The sequence below is a fragment of the Apteryx mantelli genome, chromosome 1, assembly GCF_036417845.1.
Source record: "Apteryx mantelli isolate bAptMan1 chromosome 1, bAptMan1.hap1, whole genome shotgun sequence".
NCBI classification, from domain to species: domain Eukaryota; kingdom Metazoa; phylum Chordata; class Aves; order Apterygiformes; family Apterygidae; genus Apteryx; species Apteryx mantelli.
The window spans coordinates 214,204,255-214,228,907 of NC_089978.1; the positions used below are offsets into that span (position 1 = coordinate 214,204,255).

Sequence of the window (24,653 nt, forward strand, 5' to 3'; positions counted from 1 at the left end):
AAATGGGAGATGGGTTTCAGTTAATGGATAGATACATAATGAGTGCCAGTCGAGATGAATTTATGGAAAACACTCCTGCTGAACGAATTTAATTTCACTCTTTGAGTGCTGATGAATTTGGTTGCTAAAGTAAATTATGTAAATTTATCAAGTATTTCACTAATTACTACATGAGATTCTAATTAAAAAGTTAGCAGTGTTATTTCAATAAAGTGCACACTCTGGATTAAAAAATATTTAACTAACCAATTATAAAAAGTAGCTGGCTATGGAAAATTGTCATCAAATGAAGTATGTCTCCGGGCTTTTCTAGGCATTGATAATGGAGGCCGCAAAAGGTAAAATTTTCATCAGTGATCTGCAAGTACACAAGCACTGTTGGTAAAGCTTGTTGGTAAAGATGAGACAAAGATTAAGAGGAGGACCAGGAATATAATACAGCAAAACTTGGTTCACTCAGTAAGCTGGTCCCATACAAACTAAACACTCTGAGGGATGAAGGCCCTTCCTAAAGGGGAGAGATTGACCCTTGGAAAATGCAACTCTGGAAAAGAGCTAGGGCGGACATCATGATCCAAGAGGACACCATGAAATCCCATGAGTTTGGAACAAGAAGGGCTTGGGGACTGAAACAGCAAGGTGTTCTTTATTGCCATTATTTGTGACCGAAACCAAATACTGGAATAGTATTCCAGTTTTGTGTCAACTGTTTAAGAAAAGATATTGACAAGTTACAGAGGCTGCAGAAAAGGCCTCAAAAATATTCAGGAGCTTGAGAAAAATTCTTGACAGCAAGAGACTTAGAAGAACTTTGTCTGTTTAGTTTGTCAGAAGGGCAGACTGGGCAGGGTGTGATGAGGAGGTGCAATGATCACAGTATACAAAATATTTCTCCAGGGAGGAAAAAGTGAGTGTGAAATGGAGAAAGAATAACAAGAAGCAAGAGCTGAAAACTGAAGCCAGGCAAATTCAAATGGGAGATAAGGTTGCTTTAAAACAAAATATAGAGGTGGTGATTGACCAGTGGAAAAAATACCAATGGCTATGGCAGAGTTTTCACTTCTGGCAGTCTTAAAAGTCCAGGTTGAATGCTTTTCCAAAGATGCAATTTTGTCGAACGCAAATTTCTAGGTTTAATGCCAGGGAAAAAGTACAAACACTCAGTGTCTGTAACAGATAGGTGAACAGCTTAAATGTCTTCATTCTCTACTCTGGCCTTAAATTCTGGGAACCTGTGATCAGGGGCAATACAAGACTTAATGGCGTGCATGGCCCCACACCATCCTGATCCACCTCCTTCCTCACCTAATTATGTGCCAGCACCAGGTTCCTCTTCTGACTTTGCCAGAGTGGAGACTCTGGGTAGAAACACTTGGATTAACATGACTATTACAGTCTTGCCCTACATGTGGCAGGCAGGAAACATGAAAGAAAAACAGTTCTTTTTAATCACATTCCCCAGATTTCTGTGCTGAAATTCTCTGTGCCATAAGACCCACAAGAACAAACACAGGGAAGTGCAAGTATTACAGGCATGGAAGATAAAGCATAGGAGGTGTCCTTACTCTTCTCCTCCTGCCATCAGAGGTACTGAAACAGCGACAAAAGCAAAAGTCAAGATCTGCTCAGCAGTTCAAGAACAAAGTGGGACCCTGGGCCTGAAACCAGGGCTGCCTCTCTGCTCTACTGCCAGGGTAATGCAGCACTACTGAGCTGAGATGGAGCTACGGTGCAGCCCTAAGTACCTCATTGAGTACATCCATGATAGCAAGCATCTTCTCTAAAATAGTTCCATCACATCCTTGGCCTGGTATCTTCAAGCATTAGTGCATAACTTGAATAGCCTTGCTCTGTATTGCCACATCATTGTCTTCTACAGGCCTTAAATGCAGGCATCTATTCCATGTTGGGTACATTTCAAACTCCAAAGGATGGAGGGAATATATACAATATTTTTCTTATGCAGTCTGAGAAAGCCAAGATACCATAACAAGCAGCAGGCTTCCCACAGAAAGACACTGAGCAGGTGTTCCTGGTGTGCATTAAATTTGCAGGGATTAGAAAAACCTCTAGGTTTTTATTATTATTATTATTATTATTATTATTATTATTACTAGGAGCTCATCAGCCTTCACTCTCAGCAACCCATAAAAGACAAAGCCACATACCTAAGAACCTGTCGGCAAGACTGTTGGACTGCAGAGCCAGGGCTGTTCGGAAACCCTTGCTGTCCGATGGGATGATGGTGGACTGACAGACAAAAGCTCCCACAAAGTTGGAAAAATCTTCTGATTCCGCAACCATGTCCTTCACAGTAACATCTGTGATATTGTCAGTGCAAATAGCCATCTTTTTCCCCTGTGGATAATCAGGAAAAATGGGGAAGCTATTGGTTTATTGGTGAGATGTGAAAAGGTTTGGGAACGGAGAGATTGCAAACTTAGTGTATCTAAGTGCATCTTAAAAACAACTTGGTGTTTTTCATCATAAGAGAGACAAATTGCAACATTAAACTGTGCCACTTTGAAGGATCCGATTAAAGCCAAGTACAGATTCAGAAACAAGAGGTCACCTCCTGCATATGTCTTACCAGAAACCTGTGCTACGAAGCACTTTTCTTTGTTTATCTTGACTGCACAGTGTTTACATGCAGAGCATAATAAAATGGCTTGCAAAGGAAAATTGTATTTTCCTTGCCTGTAAATTATATACTGTAGAACACCTCTTTATTTGGGATTTAATCCAGATAAAATGTTCTCAAAGCACAAATACATGAAATCCATAAACAGATATATATTAGGTTATAGCCTTCAAGGCTGCATTAATGTCACATTTCAAGACCTATGCTAGAATCTCAGAGCAACAACAATGAAAGAAAAATCAACAAACTCAGTGTAGGCCTGATCCTAAAAATGCCAAGCACTCAAGACGTGGTTATATGGTTGGCAGCATCTTGGAAAATGGAGACCAGATCCACAGAGGACTGTAGATACCTGACCTTTGTGGAGCTACCTGTTGGCAGCTCTAATCTAGGTAGGTACTTAAACAAACGTTTAAGTCTGAAAGTAAATCACTGTAAAGAAATGTGACTGCTCATCTGCCTCAACTCTTGGAGGTGTTTGAGCCCTTTGGTAAATGAGAAAGAAACTTCAGAACTTTATAGGACTCAGCATCATGTAATCTACATGCAATGGCTTTCCTGGGACAATCCACATCATTGGCACTGCTCCAAAATTGCAAATTACACACGTGACAGTGTAACCTGGGAGATCCATTTCTGCCCGGGCAGTGCCCTGGTACACTGCAAACCCCAGCCTGGGAAACCCTGGCTCTGGGAAACATGCATTAACTTGCAACAGCAGAAGCAGAGCCTGTTTGCATTCACAGGTTAAATGTGTTTTTCTAATGCTTCAAAACACTGCAAACAAAGTCACTAACAGGCACTAATTGGTAAGTGCACACAGGCAGCAAGAAGGGTAGGCAAGGGCTCTGTGGACTGCGACACTGCTGGTCAAGTCAGAAGAGCAACAGGGACCATATGGAAAGAAGCCGGTGTATGAAAGACTCAGGCTCTTGGCTTGGTGGGAGCACAAAACGGTCAGGATTGTGATCCAAGGGACTTGGAGGCATGAGAATGAAGAAAGGGCAGGGATGTGACAGGGCTTTGTTTTCTGGGGGTTACTTCTGCCTAAAGCACTGTCACACCAGATCTGGAAAATCACTTGGCTGCTTAAAATCGGAGATCCAGAGGAAAGTGCTGTGTGATGGTGAGACCTCAGCTGCAGGGGAGACCCCAGTCTGTCTCATTAGTATGACACCACAGAGCATAAACAAGGGCAACACTTTGGTTAATCCCCCCGATGCTCAAAACCCACCGAGCTCACCTCATTCCCACACAGGCTGATGTTAAAAAAGTGGAAGAACTTGGTCCCTCGGGAAGTGAAGCTGGGCCCACTCATTAATGAGCCCACCTGGCTGAGGTTGCTAAAATCGTAATTCAGGCTCTGGTTATCCTTGACGTACGACACCAAGCAGTCACTGAAGCAGGCAGAGTGATCCTTCAGATAAGGAGAGGCATATATTAAAGAACAGTTATGGGCCAGCAGCAAACCATCCAGCCACCACCTAAGAGTTAAAGCAAGGAGGTGCAGACAGGACTGTTTTCTCTGTTAGGATGGAAGAGGTCTTGGTCCTCTGCTCATGATTTGTCTTTCCCCTGCCTCAGCTGGCTGGGGAGAACTCTTGTTTCTGTTTCAGTCCCTTGCAAGCGTGTATCAGATGCATTTTAACGTTCCCCAAGCCTGCCCTGTCTCCTGTCCCCTGCACTAGCCAAGAGAATGCACAGTTTCTTTCTCCGTTTTGTTGTGCATGTTTTTAGGATCCCAAAGTCCCAGGTTCAGTCCCTGTAGGCAGACGAGAACAAGGGCTCAGTTACATTTGTATCTTGCCAAGGAAACACAAGAAACAGAGCTCAAGAAATAGGAATATGAAACGAACCCAATCAGAGACAGGTAGAACATGAACAAAACAGACTGGTTCTTCATGACCCTGTGCAACTCCTTGCCAAGGATGATGCACATGCTAAAACTTTACTTGAGCTTAAGGGCGAGTTCATACATAAGAACTTTGCTACAGGTTACTAAAAACACGGAAACATCATCCAGCTCAGAAAGTCTCTGAGCTTAAAATGGCAGGAGGCCAGGAGAGTTTTAGGTGGAAGAAATGCATATCCTTGCCCTGTTCGTATACTGTTCCCCACGCAGCCTCTTGAAACATGGTTAAATGGACCTTTTGTTTGAGCCAGTGTGATCATCTTTGTGTTTTTATCACACATCTACAAAACGAAATCAGACTAGGGACATATTTGGAAGAATGGGATGGTTGGTTATAGTTATACTCCAATGTTAACAAGCCACATACCTGCAGGAAAGAAGTAAAACTGGCGTTTGGGGGGTTATATTCCAACCTACCCTGCCTGCCCATAGCTCAGAGCCTCTCTTAGCTCTGGTACCTTGGTGCTCTTACTGCCGGGCCCACAGGGGACACAGGCCTCTCTGCCGTAGACCTGGTGGATGGACAGGAAGGTGTTGGCTGGACACTCCTTGCATTGGCTGGTCTCCTTCTCAATGTAGTGTCCCGCTGGGCAGGGCACACAGGATGAGCCGGACTGCTCGGAGCCCAGTGCACAGGCCCGGCAAGAGGAGGCAACTCCATCCACCGCATTGGTCACTGTTATGGAATAGATCTTGGCCACGTCATTGATGAACTGCCTGCTCTGGAACGAGAGTGGAAGAAACAACCCGGGTGCCGCTTGCGCCACGGCATGCAGACCCGAACAACAGCGCTGTGCATCAGGGCGCTGATTTGTGGATGGGCTTGTGCACACGCCTAGCTTTCAGCATGTGTAGCAGGGCAGGGGTGGTTTATCCACAGCTGCCTCCATAGTGGTGCTACACAGTGAAGCCACTTGGCCCTTTTACAAGAAGCCTGTGAGCTTCACCGGAGGCTGAGACCTCTAGTGGTGAGTGTCCAAGGCAAGCTGTGCTGTAAAACCCTGCACGTAAAGAAATACTTACATCTTGGCCCTCATTTATTCTCTGGAAGGCCCAGGTGAATGTGAAGGAGGCATTTTTGGAGATGATGTGAGTGTAGGATTGCTTCTCTTTACTCCTCTCCCATGATTCCACCACATTGGTATTTTTTCGATTAACATCCTGTAAAATGTGCATAATAAAAAAATGTGAAAAGTAGAGTCATGCTATCCTGAATGACAGTGTATTATAATAATAGCGATTAATATACATAAAGGACTTCAAAATTGCATTTAACTTTTAATAAAGAAGAGAAAATATGTTTATCCCCAATTCTCCATCACTGGCAATTTTTCAGTTGAGAATGGGCATCTATTCTAAAGATGCTCTTTTTCATACAAGAGTAAAATTCAAAGTCCTATGGTAGGTTATAAATGTTTTCCGGACAGTTCATCACACTGGTTCTTTCAGATTTCAAATTCTAGAAAACATGTGGGTGCCATGGCACAGAGAGGGGAAGGCCAAAATTAAAATTGTAGGTTCCACCATCTTTGGATACCCAGTTTGTTGGTGTCTCAAGTGAAATAGAACTGAAGCAAATAAAGCACTGCCAAAGTTTCCATGAGAAAAAAACGTTGTGGTCTATGGCTGTGTTTCTTATTCTCCATCGGCTTTAAATGACCGTGTAAGCACTCCAGCTCTGCTCCAGTGCAAGATGCAGCAGATTCCTTCAAATTATCACTGAACATGGAAAAGCATCTGCTCACCAGTCTGAAGGAGGTTTCAAGGGAAGAAAAAAAAAGCTTCACTTTGCAATGGAAGGGATGAGGGAACAGTCGCAGGCTCAATTACCTTACCTCAGCTGATGGCCTGACATAAGCAGGATGAGGAAAGTAAAAACCACAGCACTTAGATCTAAGACATTGTTTCACAAACAAATGCCTGTCTACAGCCCTAGTGATTCCCCAGGTCACTGACAGAAACAGGACTAAATTCCCAAGTTTGCTGCTTCCCATTCCCCTGTCCCACATCTTGACTTGTGATGCTGTTAAACTTATGGAGGCAAACTTGACTGCACAAAAGACAGTGAGAATTTAATCAATGGGCTTAACAAGAGAAAATTTGGCTCTTCGGTGTCAAATGCTTTCTTTTAAAATAAACAGATAACCAAGAACAGGTTCACAATTCGAGTGATGAAGAAACTTTGCTAGGTCATTAATTAAATCCTTCCTGCAAGGGCACCACAGACATTAAACTAATGTCATGCTTAATCTTAGTCATAATAAGCCAAGTGCAACTAATCACGCCTATGTAGAGATATTAAAGTGACATGTGGAATACCAGGCTGAGTCGTCAGTCATGGAGAGAGAGGTCTCACTTACCGCCATAAAGTACAGCACACAATCTGCTGAGCAGATGGTCTCAAAAATAAAAGTAATCCGTCCTAGTTCTGACCCAGTTGCTCCTGTCATTGATGTCAGAGGTCTATTTAACAGAGAAGGAATGAAACATTTGCAAGGTGCTCTCCAGACACACAGCAGTCAATCCCTCCAATTGCTTTTGGTACAGCAGGAAAACTATAGAAATTCTGTCACATAAAACCTGTCCTTGCAGAACTACGGAGACCAGGTAACACAACATACTGGGTAGCAGAATGATTATTTTCTGAGTGCATGACTTCTTTACAGTATAGTTCTCTCCCTACAGTCATCACCCAAATACAATTGTGTTGGTAGGAAACCTTAATGTTTAACTCTGTTTCATGGGAATAGCTCTAAGTGTAAAGCAATTTACACTGGTTGCATTGCATCTACCCTCCAGTTGTGGGAGCTACAAACCATAAAAATTCAGGGTGCTCCCCTGCAAATACTTAAAAGTACATTCACCCCCTATTAGCAACTGCTTTACTGAATCCCCAATGACTATCACAGTGACACACAGAGACATGCCAAGCTTTTCCATGCATGTTTCTTGCTTATCTTTGATTTTCATTGTTTTCCCATAATTTAAAAAAAAAAAATCACAGTTTGCTAACACAGTATAAGAAGTTACAATCCCTCTCAGCTGAGATACAGCAAAGAGGAGACACAAGCACCGCCAGCAGCTGCTTCAGGGTGCAGAAGAGGTGGGATGTACTGTTCTCTTGAACACCTCTCCACCGACTCTAGGGCAAGCACAGACCGTGCAGGCTGACTGGAGTCAGCTGCAATGCAAAGTAAAATGGGTTTGGGTAAATTCCCTTCATCAAGTGTAGTTTAGCTGGTTACGTTAGCATGATTTAGAATCAGAGGAGCAGGAACATCTTTACTCCGTTCCTAGAGTGTCAACCAGCTGGTACCTCAAACTCAAGCAAATGCTGCTGAAAACCAAGGTCTTACAGAACTCAGTTTGCTGCAGTGCGCCTACTGGGGACACGGCAATAAAATCCAAGTTTCCTCTTGTTTCTCATTCATGAACCATGACATTATTACACTTCAAAAAGGAAAACCCTTTTCATGCCAGGGGTGATGGCAGAGATAAATGAGAAATTTATGAAAAAAATTCTGTTCCTTACTTAAATCCCGGGATGTGCAGGTTCAAGATGAGATAGTCATTGTCAGAGCCTCCTGTCCCACTCTGGATATGGTCACCAGCCACCTCCCAACCTTCACAAGACAAAATACACAGGTTTTTCAAGAAATGACTGGTTTCCAGGTCACATTACAAAAAAATTGTTATGTTACTATACTTTTTTTTAACAATTCAGTGCATTAGTACATTTTGAAGACGCCTAGCATAAATTGTAGAGCACTATAATAATGCTTTTAAAAGGAAAAATTCAGTAATTGAATTAACTGCTGATTTTACAGGCAAATGTCACCTTGAAATCAGCAAAGCAATTGAAATTCCCAGACCTGTGCTGTGCAGCTCAAACAGGATGATCCACCTGATCTCCTCCAGCCTTAAAACTGATGAATCAATGAATCTATGTGTTAAACTTTAAGCACAGGCTTAAGTGCATCTCTGTTCAACACAGTTCAAAGCTTGAGTTACATCAATCTAACAAGACAGATTAGCCTGAGGAAAATCTCTCATAGAAGACTGGAGATAGGAGAAGTCCTGAACAGGACCATTTTCACAGATGAGCTGTGACTGCTCTCTGCTGCAACCTTAGTACATGTGCAGAAAGAAAGCTCTGAACGCTAAATGAACAAAGATCACAAATTAAAGTCAGTTTTCTGAAAGAACTAAGTGTGTCCTTGAAAGACATAGCTATCACAAAACATGAAAGGAGATAAATTAGAGATAAGTCAAGCATTTTTTTAAACAGACATATTCAGATGCATAAAAACGTATTACAGGACAGATCCTCAGCTGACGGGAACTGGTGTAAACTGCAGCTCCTGCCCTCTTCTGGTATAGAAGAGATGCTTTATTTCCTCTTTGTGATATTCAGTGACGCTACTTCCTACAAGAATTATCAAGCCTGGTGCAATTAAAGAAAAGGAAGGAACTCTGCATTATGACTCACTCAGAAAACAGCATATTCATTTTGACGGGCACTCCATTTCAATGGTGATCAGCACAGAAGAAAGACAGGCACGTAACAATACAAGGAGTTTGGCTCACCATTCATCCCATCACACTTTGAATTGCCAACATTAAAACAAGAGGTCTTCATGTTGCCTGGCAGGATGTTCCACCACTTATACTCAAACCCAAGAGCTGGCTCAGTCCCAGCAGGACACGCTTTGCACTCTACAGGGAGAGAGGGCAGGAGAAGGAAATCACACGGCCAAAGTGCTTCTCAAACACAGTGCTTCAAAGAACACAGACATTAGCATTTTACTCTTTGGGAGAAATATTGAGCTAAGAAAATAATTCATTTCTTTATAATCAAACAGCCAATGACTTATCAGGACCAGAACATTAAAAAATCAGGCTAGTGTTTTACAAATTGAAGACCATAAGCACGCTAACTGATCTGCAACTGATCCCCCAAACCACATTCCTTTTAGTGGCTTCAACTAAAAGTTTGATGATATCGGTAAACAACAGTTCCCACAAACTTCTGTAGGTGTCTGCTGGGTCAGTACATTTCAGAACCAACGAGCCAGAGTTTAGGCTAGACAAAGTTGGCAGAGTTTTCAACTGATAGTACTTAAAATGAGATTTGCACAGGGAAGAACTTGGCATGGATGGAAGAAAGGACAGAAAGGAATTACTGACTGAAAATTCTGATTCACTTCTCAGAAACCCTTAAAATAACCCTTAGGATGTTTACAACGGCCAAGGAACACATCCAGAATGCAGCAGGTCAAATTAGAGCAGCAATCCGTGATAAGAAAGGACTTTTGAGGAAAACCAGACATCCTACTCCCTCTCCTCAATGCCATTTAATAAGTATTTTATGGAAAATGAACTCTGGTTTATGGGGATGTATCTTTAAAGTAAGCAACATACAAATGGACGACTATCTTTAGGGATACAAGCAATGTCTGTAGGTGACTGACTGCAGTCAAATATTGAAAGGATGCCCTCAAGGGAACAGGCCTCCTACCCTGTGTCCCATCTGAAAACATGCCCTGTGGACAAGGAGTGCAGGAAGATGAGGCATTGTTGTAAAAGCCAGGATTGCATGGTGGACAATCCTTTCTCTCTCCAGAAGGTGGCAGGGTCAACCCATCAGGAAGATCCTCTCTGCAGATCTTGGGCTCTATCCATTTGTACATGATTTGAGTCTGAAACGAGAAAACACTAGGCTCACGTGGTGTATTAGGCAGCTGTAGGACTCAATGCCCCAGTCAAGGTCCTCCCTATAAATGAAACCAGGACATTCCCAATGTTTTAGGTCAAATACAGCCCTCACACATCTGGGATAATAAAGGGAAGGACAGAGAAGGGAAAAAGAAGAGACTGGGTTCCCAAGTTTGGGTACAGAGTGTGGCAGGGGAGATTCCATCTTATGGCATTCGATCCTTGGTGTCAGGGCACTGAGTACATCCCCCTGCCATCCTGGTGTTCAGCCACCTGTGGTCAAAGCTCATCCTCTGATAAGAGAAAACTGTTCAAGAAGCATTGGCCACCTTTGAAGCTGTTTGAAAAACAGTTGGAAGAAGCCCCAGTGCAGGCTCAACCACCAGCTCCTGGGCGCTGCATGGAAGCTGAGGTTCTCACCCCTGGTCCCTGCTTAATTTGTGTTGCAGCCATGCCTGTGCCAAATCACACACCCCTCCAATCCAGATCCTGACTGTGACCTATGGACTTGACTTCCCAGGTTGACCTCGGACCTGCCTCACCACTATGGACTTGTCTGGCGATCATCAGGCTGTTTCTGACCCTGGTTTATGTCTCTGGACCTGGCACTTGCAGACATGCTGACTTAACATTGATCCTGCTACGGACATGTCCAGCAATCTGGACTCTTGGCTGAATATGATTGCTGACACTGGATCTCCTTTGTTCACTTTGCTCAAGTACTATGGGACTGTTCCCAGTGTCAGAGGGGCCACTACCTCTGCTTGCCTTGCTGTCATGCTTGGCTCACAGTTTCCCTTCCCATATGGATCAGCCTGCCCTTGCTGCTCTCTACCAGTTAATGGATTTTCTGGATTATTGCTGTCTACTTCAGCAGCAACAGGGATGTATGACATTTAAAATAAAAAGGATCAGGAGTAGGCAAGGTACCCATGTGATTGCACAGAGCCCAGACATTTTGTACACACTGAACTACTTCCATGGAGGCTGAGCTAGGGAAGAAAGGGTCAGAGAGTGCCCACAACCACTCAGGTGAGGGTTGATAAGTCCAGGCTGAATGAATCAGCCTGGGATTTTTAACGCAGTAGATGAATGAAAATCAGTGGGAGTCAAGTGTCTAAATCTCACAGGGCCCCTTGAGGATCAGTCTAGTGTCATAATCATCCTTCTACACATGCAGTGGGGACAGCAGAAGGGAGAAGACAATCTAACATCCCGTGAAAAACTTGTCTGTAAGACAAGAGGCCTGCAGGCTGGTGCTTTACAGCCATTGCTCATCTGAAGATGGTTTGCAGAACCAAGCTTTCAGTGGGCTATAGCACATGTAGAGATGGCTGGGGAGTACTACATACCCTGACTGATTTCTAGAGATGCAGAGCACTGAGTGGCGAAAGCAGTTCTGAAAACCCAGCCAACACTTGCGCGTTTATGACACACATTCTCATTGCAATGGGAAGCGGAAGGGTGTCTGCAGAAAGACTCGCTTTATGTTCTGATGATGTCCATCACGAAGGGGAAGGCCACTGAGACAGCAGGAAGAGGAAGCTGAGTGTCACCAGTGGGAACCTATTCAAAGCCAGTGAGCCTTGAATTGCATGGATCAGTTACAGAGTAATCTGCAGGAGGCCACAATTAAAGCAGTACCTGGAGGTGTAGGAGTAAACGTTGCTGCTAATTCCTTGAATCATTAAAAGAAGTTAACAGAGCAATAATCAGTGAGTCAAGAGTGGGTTGTGCTGAATGCTGTGGTTATAGAGCCTGCCAGTTCTGGAAGTAGAGTGTTTGAAGCTTTCTTTAATAAAGCACATGAACGTTGAGTTGTATTTTGGAACTGATTGACCAGGAGACTCCAAAATACTCCATCCTGCGAGCACATATTAGGCAAGCAACCACGGGTTCTATGGATTTTGACTAATTGCCTGGGTCTAAGACCCCACCTGGGTTTAAGAGAGATAGGAAAGGTGAGGGAATAGACAAAACAGGCCTGGCCACATGCCCACTGTGGGCTTCATGCCCCAGTAAATGGGAGTTCCTTCTCCAAAACCCAAAGAAGTTCCCATGTGACTGTGGTAACCTCCTGGTAGTCCAGAACCTCTCCAGGCACTCCCACAAGGCAAGCACATTATCTGCAGTCAGGGTCTGATGTTGCACATGGGCACTCCCAGGCTACACCTATACTATTAATCAAACAGATCATGGACCGTTCTTTGATGCTAAAACCGTAGAGCATGACACAGTTCACATCCATGTAGCCAAACTCTCTTCCACCCAAAATAGGTGTGGTCACGTCCCATGCTCCCTGTCCTGTGCTAGCACCTGAGTCACGCATGGGCATTGCCTGGGATGGGGCAAGCTGGCACAAGTTGGCACAAGCTAAAAGTATTCCAGGAAAAGTGCTAACAACTAGACAGTAGGGTCTACTCTGGGCCAGTGCTTCAGCCTGTGCCCCAACCTTGCTTTTTAAGGGGAACAGAGGTAACTCCCAGTGACTCAGTCAGACTGATCACAAGCGCAAGAAGCTTAACGTTTCACCATGACATATCCCTTAAGTAGGCCCAGGGTGGCAAAAATCTTACAGATGGATAAAAGCTGGAGAGAAAGCAGCTGAAGGACATTCCCGCAGTCTCAGAGAGATTCAATCCTGGAAGCAAAATTACAACACAAAGTACTGACCCCCTGCCTTGTTTTCAGATCAAGAGATCACAGCACGCGCAAAAATAATATCGTGCCTTCCACTTACTTTTCCTTCCTTATCACATGGAGTATGGATCTGGAAAAAGTCTTTGTTTGTGCATGGAGGACGCTCTGTACATTCACTGGATCCCTCATCTAAAACAAAAAGGGTAAGAAACAGGATGTTAAACTGTCAAATGATCCCTGCAAGCAACTGTAATGAGCTTGATATCTGGAGAGCAAAGTGAGCCAGCAGAAAAATACAAAACCGGAATGAAAAATTAAGCTCTTAAATAGATTCTACATTAACTTTTCTGTGAACTGCGGAGAACTGGGAAAATATCAGCTATGCTTCTACTGTCAATCTGAAATTCATTGACTCAGTATAGCAAGGAGTCACCCAAATTCTCACCCCAGTCCTTCATCTTTAGGCAGTAAATTGTGTTTGTCCAAGTATGGAAATAAATTCTCACTTGAAAAAGAACGAAAACACTCTAATCCATTAGAAAGTTTTTACAACACTGGCCCAGCTTTTCTTCTCACCAGGTATCTTTACAAATCTCCCATTCATATCATGACCACAGGCACAAGCCCCCAGCATTTGCTGTAAGCTGTGATAGTAGGTGTTATGGTCAATAACTTATTCTTTAAAAACTTTCTTTTAAAACAATTTACAAGCAAGAGAATTGAAGACAGTCTGATCAACACATAAAGCATGGATTTTGCCCATGTTATTTCATGACTGCTAGCTACATGGGATGCAGAAGAGTTTTGGGACTCGGTTTTGCACTAGATCACCACATCTTCCAACCAAAGGAGAGGCAGGGATGGGCCAGGGGAGCGTTTGGAAAAGAGACTCCTAGAAACACCACAATCTGAAGGCAGCGATGAAGCCAATTCAGGAACCACCAACCAATAACAATAATTACCACAAGAGGGCACAGAAGACTGCTATTATCACTTAGACGAAATGTACACTTTGAAGTCACAAAAGATCTGGAGATCCTTTTACGTAAGTGTAGGTGGCCTTGGCCAAGATCCAGTGCCCTCCACAGCTTTTGGGAAGCACCTCTTCATTTCCACATTCCATCTTCATTTCCATTTCACTTTGCTTATCAACTGGAGACCAAACTTCATTGTTGGATCAAGCAGCTCTTGCATTTGCCCACAGAAACGGGGTGAGCTCATGACCCGACTCTCCTGGTTTTGTTTATCTTATAAGATTTATGTACCTGCATAATATGTTTCTTCTTTACACTTGGTGCACTCTTTAGCTCCTTTCTCAGAATAAGTATTTCTTGGACACACTTGGCAGCTGGATGAACCTGGTTTGTCACTGAAGGTACCAGGTTTGCATGGGAAGCATTCAGATGTATATGCAACTCCTGTAAGGTAAATACAGGTAAACACACTGAAAAGCAGAGAGATATGCTCCATAACTACTGCCTGCCTCCTTATCTGGAAAAGCAGACAAGCTGGATAACACACTGGATTAAAGATCACATACTTTCACTGCTCACTTTAGACCCTTTGGTCTTGCTGACTTAAGATTTAGGTCTTCAATCCTTGCTCCTCAGTGCAAGGCTGCGTGTAAGAACATCATACGGCACTCCAGGCTTGATTACACTTAGAAATGGACTAAAATAACTATCCCAGACTAATTAAATAATTTAAATGGTGATTTAACTGTCATTGGTCCAGAACAGTTATGTTGTTCAATTTCTTACCGACAGGCTCACCAGTAAGCCTGATCTTTCTACACTACACTGAACTAAACAAGTTGTTTTTTTTTTCCCTCTCCTTTTTCTCTCTATTTGCTAAACCAGCCTTCTCCAGGAGATGGCATCATTTACCAGCTAAATTAATTTATCAGCCTTTGCCTGACAGCGTGAAGTTTTGCTGTTCTGTTTCTACACCTTAGAGGAGAAAACGGGGGATGAGGGGACCCAAAAATCACTTTACTGCAGAAGACACAAGAGTAGCAATGGCACATGCCAAATGCGATGACAAAAGAGTGAGCTCAAGAGCTAATAGGTTAACTATCACTTACCTTCAATTGTGATGTTTTTCACCAGAACTGGTTTTACCACTTTAGACCCCATGAGAATCCCTGTTGTTCTCCAATATAATATATTACTACCTGATTTCAAAGTCACCTGCAAGGATACATATGACAGTTAGCAGGCATCCCTGCGCAGAGAAACTCTAGCTGCATATTCAGATATAGTCAGATGGCTTGTTTTTAAAGCCCTGAGATTCACTTTTATTAAGAAGAAAAAAGAAAAAAAAAAAAAAAAAGAGGATCCAGGATTCGAAAAAACAGGCTTTGAAGTGAGTTCCATTTAGAGGCCAGGCTTTAAATCAAGATTTTCCTGCATCTAGCCCTGTAACTTCATGATCGGTAAACTAGCACAAACCAGGAACGTTCCCAGCGGTGGTCCCATCCCTCCTGCTCATTCCTGACCCAGAACAGTGAAAGAGACGGGGAAAAACGACCCAGGCCCAAAATGCTTTGACCTACATGTCTTCACAGTGCGTTCAGCAAGGGGCTGTGCAAAACCCTGTGCTGGTGGTACCGAGGCCAGGATAAGGAGGAGGAGCAAGGCAGGACCACTTCTTTCAGCAGTCAGTGCCTGCTAACTTAAACCCACCCGTGTAACTGCAGTCCCACTAGCAGCAGCCGGTCTAACAACACCTTGCCTGGTCTGCAAATTTGTAAAATATCTGCAAATCTACTAGTCCAGCACAAAACTCTTGCTGCTGCCACAGTGATACTGGCCCAAAGGTGCTTTATCCTAGTTTAGCTATCCCACACAAGAAGAGGAATAACTCTACCCATGTAAGGCGGTCCTGCCAGGACCATGGGGTTGACCCAGGAGAAAGAGTCCTAATGGAGTCATCGAGCAAACAGGCCAGGCAGGTTTGCCCCAGGTGAACGCCAAACTGCATCTTTGGTGCAAGCCTGAGGAGGAATCCGTTCCACCAAAAGCCCAAGCTGCTGCACATTTCAGCCAGGCCATCACACCAGAAAGAGGAAAGCATGAGTGCTCTACCTGGAGAGCTTAACAGCAAACTGAAGGAAGCAGAGACACAGTGCAGCAAACCAACCAAACACCTACTGTCCGTGGGACTGGGGGCAAAGGAGAGCTGCAATACCCCAGGTGATGGCAGAACTGGGACCATACTGCATGGAGCATCATGTTGTGTGGTGCAGGGCTACCCAACTTTAGCCCCGATGCAGCAGCACTCGGGCATGGTGTGCTGAAAGCAGAGGCTGAAGCTGCTGGAAAACTGGGATCGGCAGAGCCAGTGTGGTGGGGTTTGCAGTGCAGACAAAGGCCTAGCAGACAGACAGCCACAGCATGTGAGCCATCCTAGCTCACACATCTACCCTTCAGCCAAGCATCCAAACACCCTTCATAGTTACCGGGGACATTTGCATCCCTCCTGCTTCTCTCCACTGGCAGTACCAGTCCTGGACAAGGAGCTCAGATGCCACCATCTCCAGTGCGCAAACTGTTTACATCATCCTGCTCACCCAGGTTGGTGGCTTGGCCTTGGATCCACTTCTCAGCCCATACCCCTCATCCTCCTGACCCAGCCTCCTGATCCAACTTGCTTGCACCTGAGCTAACAATCATTGCCAACCAGAGCTGGCTCGGGAATACATGTTATCCTCCAAGAGGCCTTGGAAAGTAGAGAGCAGGCTGCTGTCCATGCCAATGAAAAGTCTTTTCTTTCTGGCATCATGTCACCTACACTGGGCCTTTGCTGGCACAACTCTGTGAATTAGGATATGCTGATATAGTGGAAACCCAGCCTCAGAGGGAGCTAGTGAGGAAGACCTAGTCTACGCGCCGTTGGTGCAGTGACCGAATCCATTGGCTGGGCCGCAGGGCAGTGAAAGGCTGCTGTTTCCAATGTGGACACACTTGTACCAGCACCACAGGAGCCACCCCAGTACTGCCAGCTCGCTTTTTAACCGGGAAAGGTACCAAGGAGCACAGGCTGGGTGCAGTCCAGCTCTGAGACATGCACTTGAAAATAAAAAGGCAGTTCTGTCTGCTTGCACACATAGACACCATTCCCACCGACCACAGTGTCTTCTGAGCACCCGGGAATAATCTCTTGCTCTCACAAGCAAACAACTGTATTAGAAGATTTCAATTACAATCATGTGGAGGGACTGCAGTGTGCAGATTTGCATAAAGCTGTTTAGCCTCATAAAGCACTTGATTCAAAGCCCAGGGAAATCAAGAGAAAGACTTGCATCTGTATCATTTGCTTTGGGATCAGACCCTTAGAGATCTCGGCGGCTTGGCTTGCCGTAGCAGGCAAGTTGTGATTCTTCAAGCAAATTCACAGGATCTGGCCCTTATTTGATCTCTAGTCAGAGGAAATCACAGACATTTACAAAAATAGGAAAAAGAGTATCATGATGGATTCTTTTACACTTACGGAATGAGAGCCCCATTCCCCATTGTCCGTTAGCTTCACCCACTTGTCTGCTGTGGACTCCATCTCTTTGCACTGGTCATTCTGTATCTGTTAATCAAAAACATGAGAACAGTCTCTGTCAGTATAGCGACTATAGGTGGGGAATGATAAGATTCAGCTTTGTTCCTATTGTCTATGTATTTAGGACAGCAGCTGCTTCATTTGTGGCAAAAAAAAAACTTTCAAAAGCTGCTTGCAGCTTAGCAGTGCATGAGATGACAGCACCTCTGCTGTAGCTGAAAAAAAAGAACAGGAAGAGCACACCCTGGCCTTCTCCTCTCATTATCTGGCCGTATTTTGGTGAGGAGCTCCTTGTCTCAGAGGCCTCCTCCTTCTCCTGAGCCCACCAGGACCCAATTCTCTCAAACCTGGGATGTGACCATGGGCCTCTAAATCGAGGAGGAGTTAGGAGTGGACAGGCCAAAGCTAGAAAACAAACTGCTTTCTCTGACAAACTCAGAGTCAATATATATTAACTTGTTGGCTCCCTGTCACCCAACCTCACAAGAGATGAGAGTGATGTTATTAAGGGAGAAGGAAAGTGCCACTGAGAATCTCCGCTGGGAAAGCTGCAGGATTTACTTCCCCTTGCCCAGCCCAGCACAGCCTTGCAGCCCTCTCCTTATGGAAGCGTTTGCCGCATGGACTCAGAGCTTCCCACTCTATTCTTCTCAGAGATGTCTTTTCTAAAGAAAAAGCATTAACTCCCTTTGAGGTACCAGTCCAATTACTCAGCCTGTACACCAACAGGGAGAAAGGATAGTTCAATGCTTTAGGCTGAAATTCATAAGACCTGGGGTCAAGTCTCCTCGGAGTTATTCCACATTGTTCCTGAAGTAAGTCGTATAACCCCACATCCTCCAAAGCATCTATGTACTTAATTCCCACCTAGATCTATAGTTAAGGAAAAGAGGGGAGAAGCAGCACCTAAATAGCAGGTAGACCCCTAATTATCTTGAGCAATCTGAGCTTCAGCATCTCTGTGCCTCAGTTCCCACCTGCAAATGGAGACAATCTCCACTGGAAAATGGAGAACAGGGAAATGGATATAGTCTCTTCTCACAAGGTGCAAATGGCTTAAATATGTAAGGGAGTCTGGGAAGGGTAGGCAGAAGCAGTGGCAGGTATCTAACATGAAGCATCCCCACTTGGTTCCCACATTTGAGGACCACATCTCATTGCTAACCCTCAGATTTGCCCACAGACCAGTAGTGCAGCCACCTGTATCTGGTGAGTCCATAAAGTTTACCATTCCCTGGCAAACTGCAAGCCACTGCCAGTGAAATACCATCATTCAGAGCTAAAGGGTCATCATTAAATATATTTAACCACAAAGACAAGCTGGAGAAAGAAAAGAACTTTTAGAAGAGTATTAAGTATAGTTTCTATGAAATACTGAGGACCACTAAGAACTATTTGCATGGTGATTTCTACAAAGGACTGCACCAGTCACTGGTCTGTGAAATGGGAATGACAAATTTAAGGAGGTGAATCAGTGGGATGTAGACAAAAGTAATAATCAAAAAGCCATTTTCAGAGCTAGCACTCGAAGAAACAGTATATTTGCTCCTTTGCAGGAGCAGATCAGTCAGTCAAGCAACTAGAGCTAGGATTCATAATCCTGTTACATTCATCTGACAGTAAAAAGAGTATTTGCTGCTTTCTCCTGATGAAAAGGGAAGGATAGTCTAATATAAATCTGAAATGGCTGAATAATATAGTCTGCACTGTCTACTACCCAAGTGCAATAGATTGCACTGATGTAGCAGCAAGAGGGTGCCTCCAGCAGGTTATTTTTGTCTTCCTTTCTCGTCTCTACTAAGAATAAGGACACTTTGCACTTTTGTCTCAGCTTCATGAAACACTCTCCAAACACCAATTAAGGCCCTGCACTCCTCTGAGCCAGCACAAATAGCGCTTTGCAGATGACCACCGTAGCTCAGCAGACAGGGAGAGAGGCGGTAACAGAGGGGATGGAAAATTCCCGGTCCTCTCCTGCTCCCAGCTGCCTCTCATTACGTCTTTCCCTACCGTCAGCAGCAGATACAACACTAGCAGGGAAAGCAATGCAGCTCTGCGAGGGCTGGCGCTGGGACCCCCGGCCCCAGGTGACCCATCCCCCCGGCAGCGCAAGGCTGCCTTTCCCACTCGGGTCTGGCAGGCTGATCAGCAGGGATCGTTTTAGCACTGTGGATGCCACGTGGCGCAAGCCCAGCCAGGCTGCTCCCATTTCAGAGCTAACTACCCATAGCCCTGCCATTTCACAGCGCAGACTGGCCCTCCAAGCCTAATTCTCACTGAACGTCAGCTGAATTTTGACTCCTAAATCTCTTTGGCTCCTTTAAAAGAAGTCAATCATAAAGCAGTAAAAAAAAACAATTCTCCAGCCTTTTGTCTCTTTTGCTTTTCCATTTATCTTAAAGGCTATGATCCAAATTGACCAAAATCTAAAGTTTCCATATATTGCTAATGCCTTGGAGTATCTCAGGTTCTGGGTGCCTAACTTGGAAGAAGTCTCTTTAAACTTGAAGCCACTTCAAAACCATCTCAAGTCAAACACTCCCAAACTGAAGTATCTACCATCAACAGCTGTCTTTGAAAAGGCTGGACAGCCACAACCCCAATGTGAAAATCCCAGCACGTGGTAAAATGGATCGGCTTAGCCTGAGTTTTGAAGCTCAAATACATGCCAAAAGGCAAGATAAGTGGCAGAAAGAAAAGATTTTTTTTAAACTTGTTCAGCAACAACAAGCTGCGGACAAATGAGTAACACAAAGGGAGGGAAAAGTTGTTTCTGAGGGTCTTTAACTGGATTGAATTCTTTTAATATAGGTTTGGATTCATGATAGAAAAGGCCTTACGAAAAACTCAAAGAAGATGTTGTTGTCGATATACTGGTATTCAAAGAAGACAGAACCGGATTTCTTCAGGTGCACCGCGTAGATGAGAGAAACTGTACAATCGTCTCTGTTCGACTCTATGTAATTCCCTCGAGGAGTCCACGAAGAGCTGAGGAACATAAACAAAACAAGCCTCATTTGAGATCACAGACACTGTGGAGACTTTTCTTAAATTACTACAGAAAAATTACCTATAAAAGGATGCAGAGTGCCACAATAGATAAATTCACTGCCTAATCTTTTATTACTGGATCCACATTTGTTTTTCACATAAAAATATTGCCCATCATTAAAACTGTGCACTGGGAAAGATCATGGTACATGCTAGAAACTTAAGACCTAGCCTGCCTAGGAAAGGTTTATTATCCATATGTCCAACATGCTTTGAGTCAGACTCAGGAACAGCCTTCTGCAACCTCCACAGCTCTCTTCACAGGCTGTGAAAGTACCTTTTAGCCACATTTACTATACCACAATCCTGGAGCTTTTCAGCTACAAATAAGAGCAGCTCCAGGCTGTTCTTAAACTTGGTAGCTGCTGATGAGCCCTAGGAGGTCACGATGACAGCAAAAAAATGGCTAAAAATTTTGCTTCCCAGACGCTCCTGTTTGCCATTACCCTCTGGAGAGCTAAGATACTTAGTTAAGCTGGCTCTGCGCTGGTGAGACAGTACAAAGCAACCACGGCGGGGCTGCGCCACGTCTGCAGCACTCCCTCTTCTTATCCTCCCTGCTCAGGATCTCTGCACTGTGTGCTTTTATATGGATTTTTACCTCTGATAGTATAACGCTTTTCTCTGTCTTTACAGAGCTGCGCTTTGGCTAATGGCCTCACTTTCATCGAACCCCAGACTCGAGGGACACCGAAGGCTGTTCCCAGGAAGGCACCTTTGAAAGGCCACATCACAGCACTGGTGGATCAACTGTTTCTTATAACATAAATGACAATTAAAGCTGAGCAAAATCAGTGATCTCAAAGCTGAACTCCAAACACACACTTAACGCACAGGCCTGTACTAAGGGATGTGAGCTGTTGCCATCCAGAAATCAGGACAGCCCTCAACCTACCAGCCAAGGTGGTACAGACATCATCTCAAGAAGGACTGAAGCCTCCATGTTGGGGGTATGGCCCCTTGCCCATGTTCCTTAGCATAAAGTGGATAATCTGGGCATAAGCAACAGAAGGCTTTTACTGAGCAAAACCCAGCAGCATGTGGGTCCTGGAGCTCCGTACTTCTAAGCTGCTTCAAGCTCACCCTTTGCCGCATAACATGGATGAGAACAGACTTTCTTACTTGTTGCAGCTATCTGCTTTATTCTCAGAAGAGCCAACAGCTGTGTCCATGAACGTCGCCACATTGGAGAATCCTGCCGGCAGCTCATCCCACTCATCAAACTTGATCCCGCTGCCCAGGGAATAGGTCCCCTCTGCGCATTTGCTGCACACCTGGTTCTTCATCTCCAGGTACTCGCCAGAGGCACAGGAGAACGCTGAGGAGACAAATCATTTTCAACACATTAATTGGGAAACTAATCCCGATTAATTCCCATTAATTTTCTGCTACTTAATTAACAGTGAACTGTCATATAAGGGAACCAAATGGGAATGCTTCAGCCACAGGAACACAACAGCTGATCTCCCAAAACTGACTGCAAAATTGAGATGTTCACCAATGTCCACTTTTTCACTGACATGGCAGCGCTGAAATCAAATCTCAGATAACGGCTCCTGAGTTGCAACTTGTCTCCACTGGCACAACAAGATCTCTACCCACAACACAGTTGTGCAAATGAGGGCTTGCGATACAGTTCTCCTCTTCTCACTCTCGCTCACCTACCTGTTACATCTTGTACAGAGTCAATTGTAACACAACACTACAAACCTTGGGTGAGAGCTGCAGATCTCCGCCAAGGTGTTCTCCCCATTTCTCCTCGCATGGGCTGCCTACAAACCCTTGAACATCTTGTCTGATAAACCAGGTGGTCTAGGGAAAGATCACCAACAAGATGGTGTCTAGCAAATGAGGCCCTGACCTTTGATTGGGATGCTATCAAAATGTCACCAGTAAAACAAAGACAGTATTTAACATGTGTAACTAGGGGAAGTATATTTTAGAAAGTATGGTCACAAATTGCTTTTTCTGCTAATGGCTCTGAAATGACTTACTCCAAGTAACTATATATCCCTTGTCAGTGTGATGACATCTCTACCCACTAAGGAAAGGTTATTGCCATTATGTAGAGGAAACCTAGAGAGGAGAATGCCTGCACGCCCCAAGGAGCCCCGTGTCTGTGCTGGGAACTGTAACTCACATCCAGAAGCTCATTTTGGCACAGACAATCCCACTTTCCCCCAGTCCAGCAACCACGCCACGTCTCCTCTCAGACTGAACATCCTGGGTGGTGCTTCGGTCAACACACATGAACACTTGCTGCAGCACACAGGATCTCCTATGTTGCTTGATGGTTTATAAACTTAATGGAGCTAGTCTAGCCAAAGCAGGATTTAGAGCAAAGCACACAACTCACATCTCAAGAAACAGCAGGAATTTTTACTGAATGATTTATGCATGCTACATTGTGCAGTGACGGTTATTTCATAAACTCACTTTGAGAGATACGTCATAAGCTCACAGTCCGAAAACCTGACTGCTAGCCGAAGAGGTGAAACTGGCCCAAAACAACTGACTCCAACTGAAGTCCCAGCATGTAAGATTTTATAGATGTACTGATGTTTATCTAACTGCAGAAAAACTTGTTTGACTGTAGATACTTTGATAAAGAGGTGCCTGCGTAACAACAAATTGCATCTGAATCCAACTGGCAGTTCAGGCTCTCACTTCTGTGCTGGCTCCCACCGCATTTCTTTGTGTAATTGTCCTTGACAGGCAGCACTGGAATGTAGATAAAAGGTCCATTTTGATGGAAAGATCTGCCAAAGGGTCATTTTCTCCTCTTGATTATATCGTATTCTGAATGTGTTCCCGTGCTTCTGAAGCCAAAAAATCTGTTGTTCTAACCCCATTGCTCGCCGGTGACACACCAAGAAGGAAAGTGGGCAGGAGGCTATTTAGCCCCGACTGCTCATCTGGCAGGGACAGGTGCTATGGGGACATACGCATGGGAATCCTGCTGCACTGGATTTCAGTGAAAGACTAACAGACATGTCAAAAATCCACCCTAAGTGGCTAGCAAATGACCTTCTGTAGTCACTGATACATGAGAGCGGTATGGCTAAATCCCACCTGGCTCCCTTTGAAACCTTAGCCCAAACCATAAGATCTACCAGAACCAAAGTAGGAAGCATCGCTTTCTTCAGACACACAGAGTTTAGTATCGAGCACTTCCCTAAATGTCTGTCTGAACTGAGACCACATATTATATAGCCCTTCACCTTAAATGTGTAAAAGTGTCCTGATCTACTGGTTAGGAAATGCTTTAGCATCATTAATAAATCCTGCTCTATTTTTTCTTGAACTCTATCACGACATATTCAAACCCTTTATCAGTTCCAACATTTTTTTAAGGAAATTAAATAGCAAGAAATTGAGAGCTCTGCTCAACCACACATTCCAAATTTGTAGCTTTCAGATAAGGAACCAGTATCGGAGAGAATTTCACTGCCATAATGAAGACAGCAGGCAGCAGAAGCCCCTCTTCAGCTGGGACTGAGATTGAGCAGAGATTATTTCTGTAACTGAGCTAATATCTTTTAACTCTTTGTGGTCTGATCATTTCAGATAGAGACAGGAAAAAGAGTATAAGGGATCAGAAGGCTGCAACGCAGAACACAAACACCCATTGCTCACCTTCCATGGCAGAGATGAGCCTTGCTCTTATTTAGGTGTGAAATTACCTTCTTTCTCTTTTCTAGGAATTTCGTATTTCAAAGGCAGCAGCGCTTCCCGTCAAAACACATACGTCTGCAAGCAAACTAGCTCTGAGCATGCCAGCTGCTTGCCAGGTTCAATTTGGGGCCGAACGTGGCTAATGGCAACACGAACCACTTTCGACATGGGAACAGATGCATCATTTGATTTCGTTCCAGGCAGCCGGGAGCGGCCGGAGGGGGATGGGGAGGAAACGTGGCACATGAGGAGCACAGAAACAGTCTCCTCTCCTTGTGCTGCACAGCTTTCTCTTTTAGCCAGGAGGGAGCCCAAAAGCCAGGCCAATCCCTCTTAAATCCAAGCAACGTCAGTGCCAAATTCAGGCATCTTTCCCAGGGCTCTGGCAGAGCAGGGCGCGCTGGGGACGGGCAGGATGTTGCAGCTCCTGGGGGACCCTGCAGAGCAGATGTTCCCCGCGATGGTCCA

At 44.5% G+C, this 24,653-nt stretch overlaps 1 protein-coding gene across 1 annotated transcript in view; it reads right to left on the reverse strand.

Moving 5' to 3' along the window:
* ELAPOR2 (endosome-lysosome associated apoptosis and autophagy regulator family member 2) overlaps positions 1-24,653 on the reverse strand; it is a 52,260-nt gene that overhangs the window by 14,750 nt on the left and 12,857 nt on the right. Inside the window, exons 2-15 of the mRNA XM_067289981.1 lie at positions 21,633-21,828; positions 20,300-20,447; positions 17,400-17,486; positions 14,992-15,097; positions 14,174-14,326; positions 13,009-13,097; positions 10,072-10,252; positions 9,141-9,269; positions 8,086-8,176; positions 6,914-7,016; positions 5,577-5,714; positions 5,012-5,275; positions 3,885-4,058; positions 2,169-2,358 (exon numbers count right to left, since the gene is read on the reverse strand). Of these exons, the coding sequence (XP_067146082.1) occupies positions 2,169-2,358; positions 3,885-4,058; positions 5,012-5,275; positions 5,577-5,714; positions 6,914-7,016; positions 8,086-8,176; positions 9,141-9,269; positions 10,072-10,252; positions 13,009-13,097; positions 14,174-14,326; positions 14,992-15,097; positions 17,400-17,486; positions 20,300-20,447; positions 21,633-21,796 (2,017 nt within the window). The 5' untranslated portion in view covers positions 21,797-21,828. The remainder of the gene's footprint in view (positions 1-2,168; positions 2,359-3,884; positions 4,059-5,011; positions 5,276-5,576; positions 5,715-6,913; positions 7,017-8,085; positions 8,177-9,140; positions 9,270-10,071; positions 10,253-13,008; positions 13,098-14,173; positions 14,327-14,991; positions 15,098-17,399; positions 17,487-20,299; positions 20,448-21,632; positions 21,829-24,653) is intronic.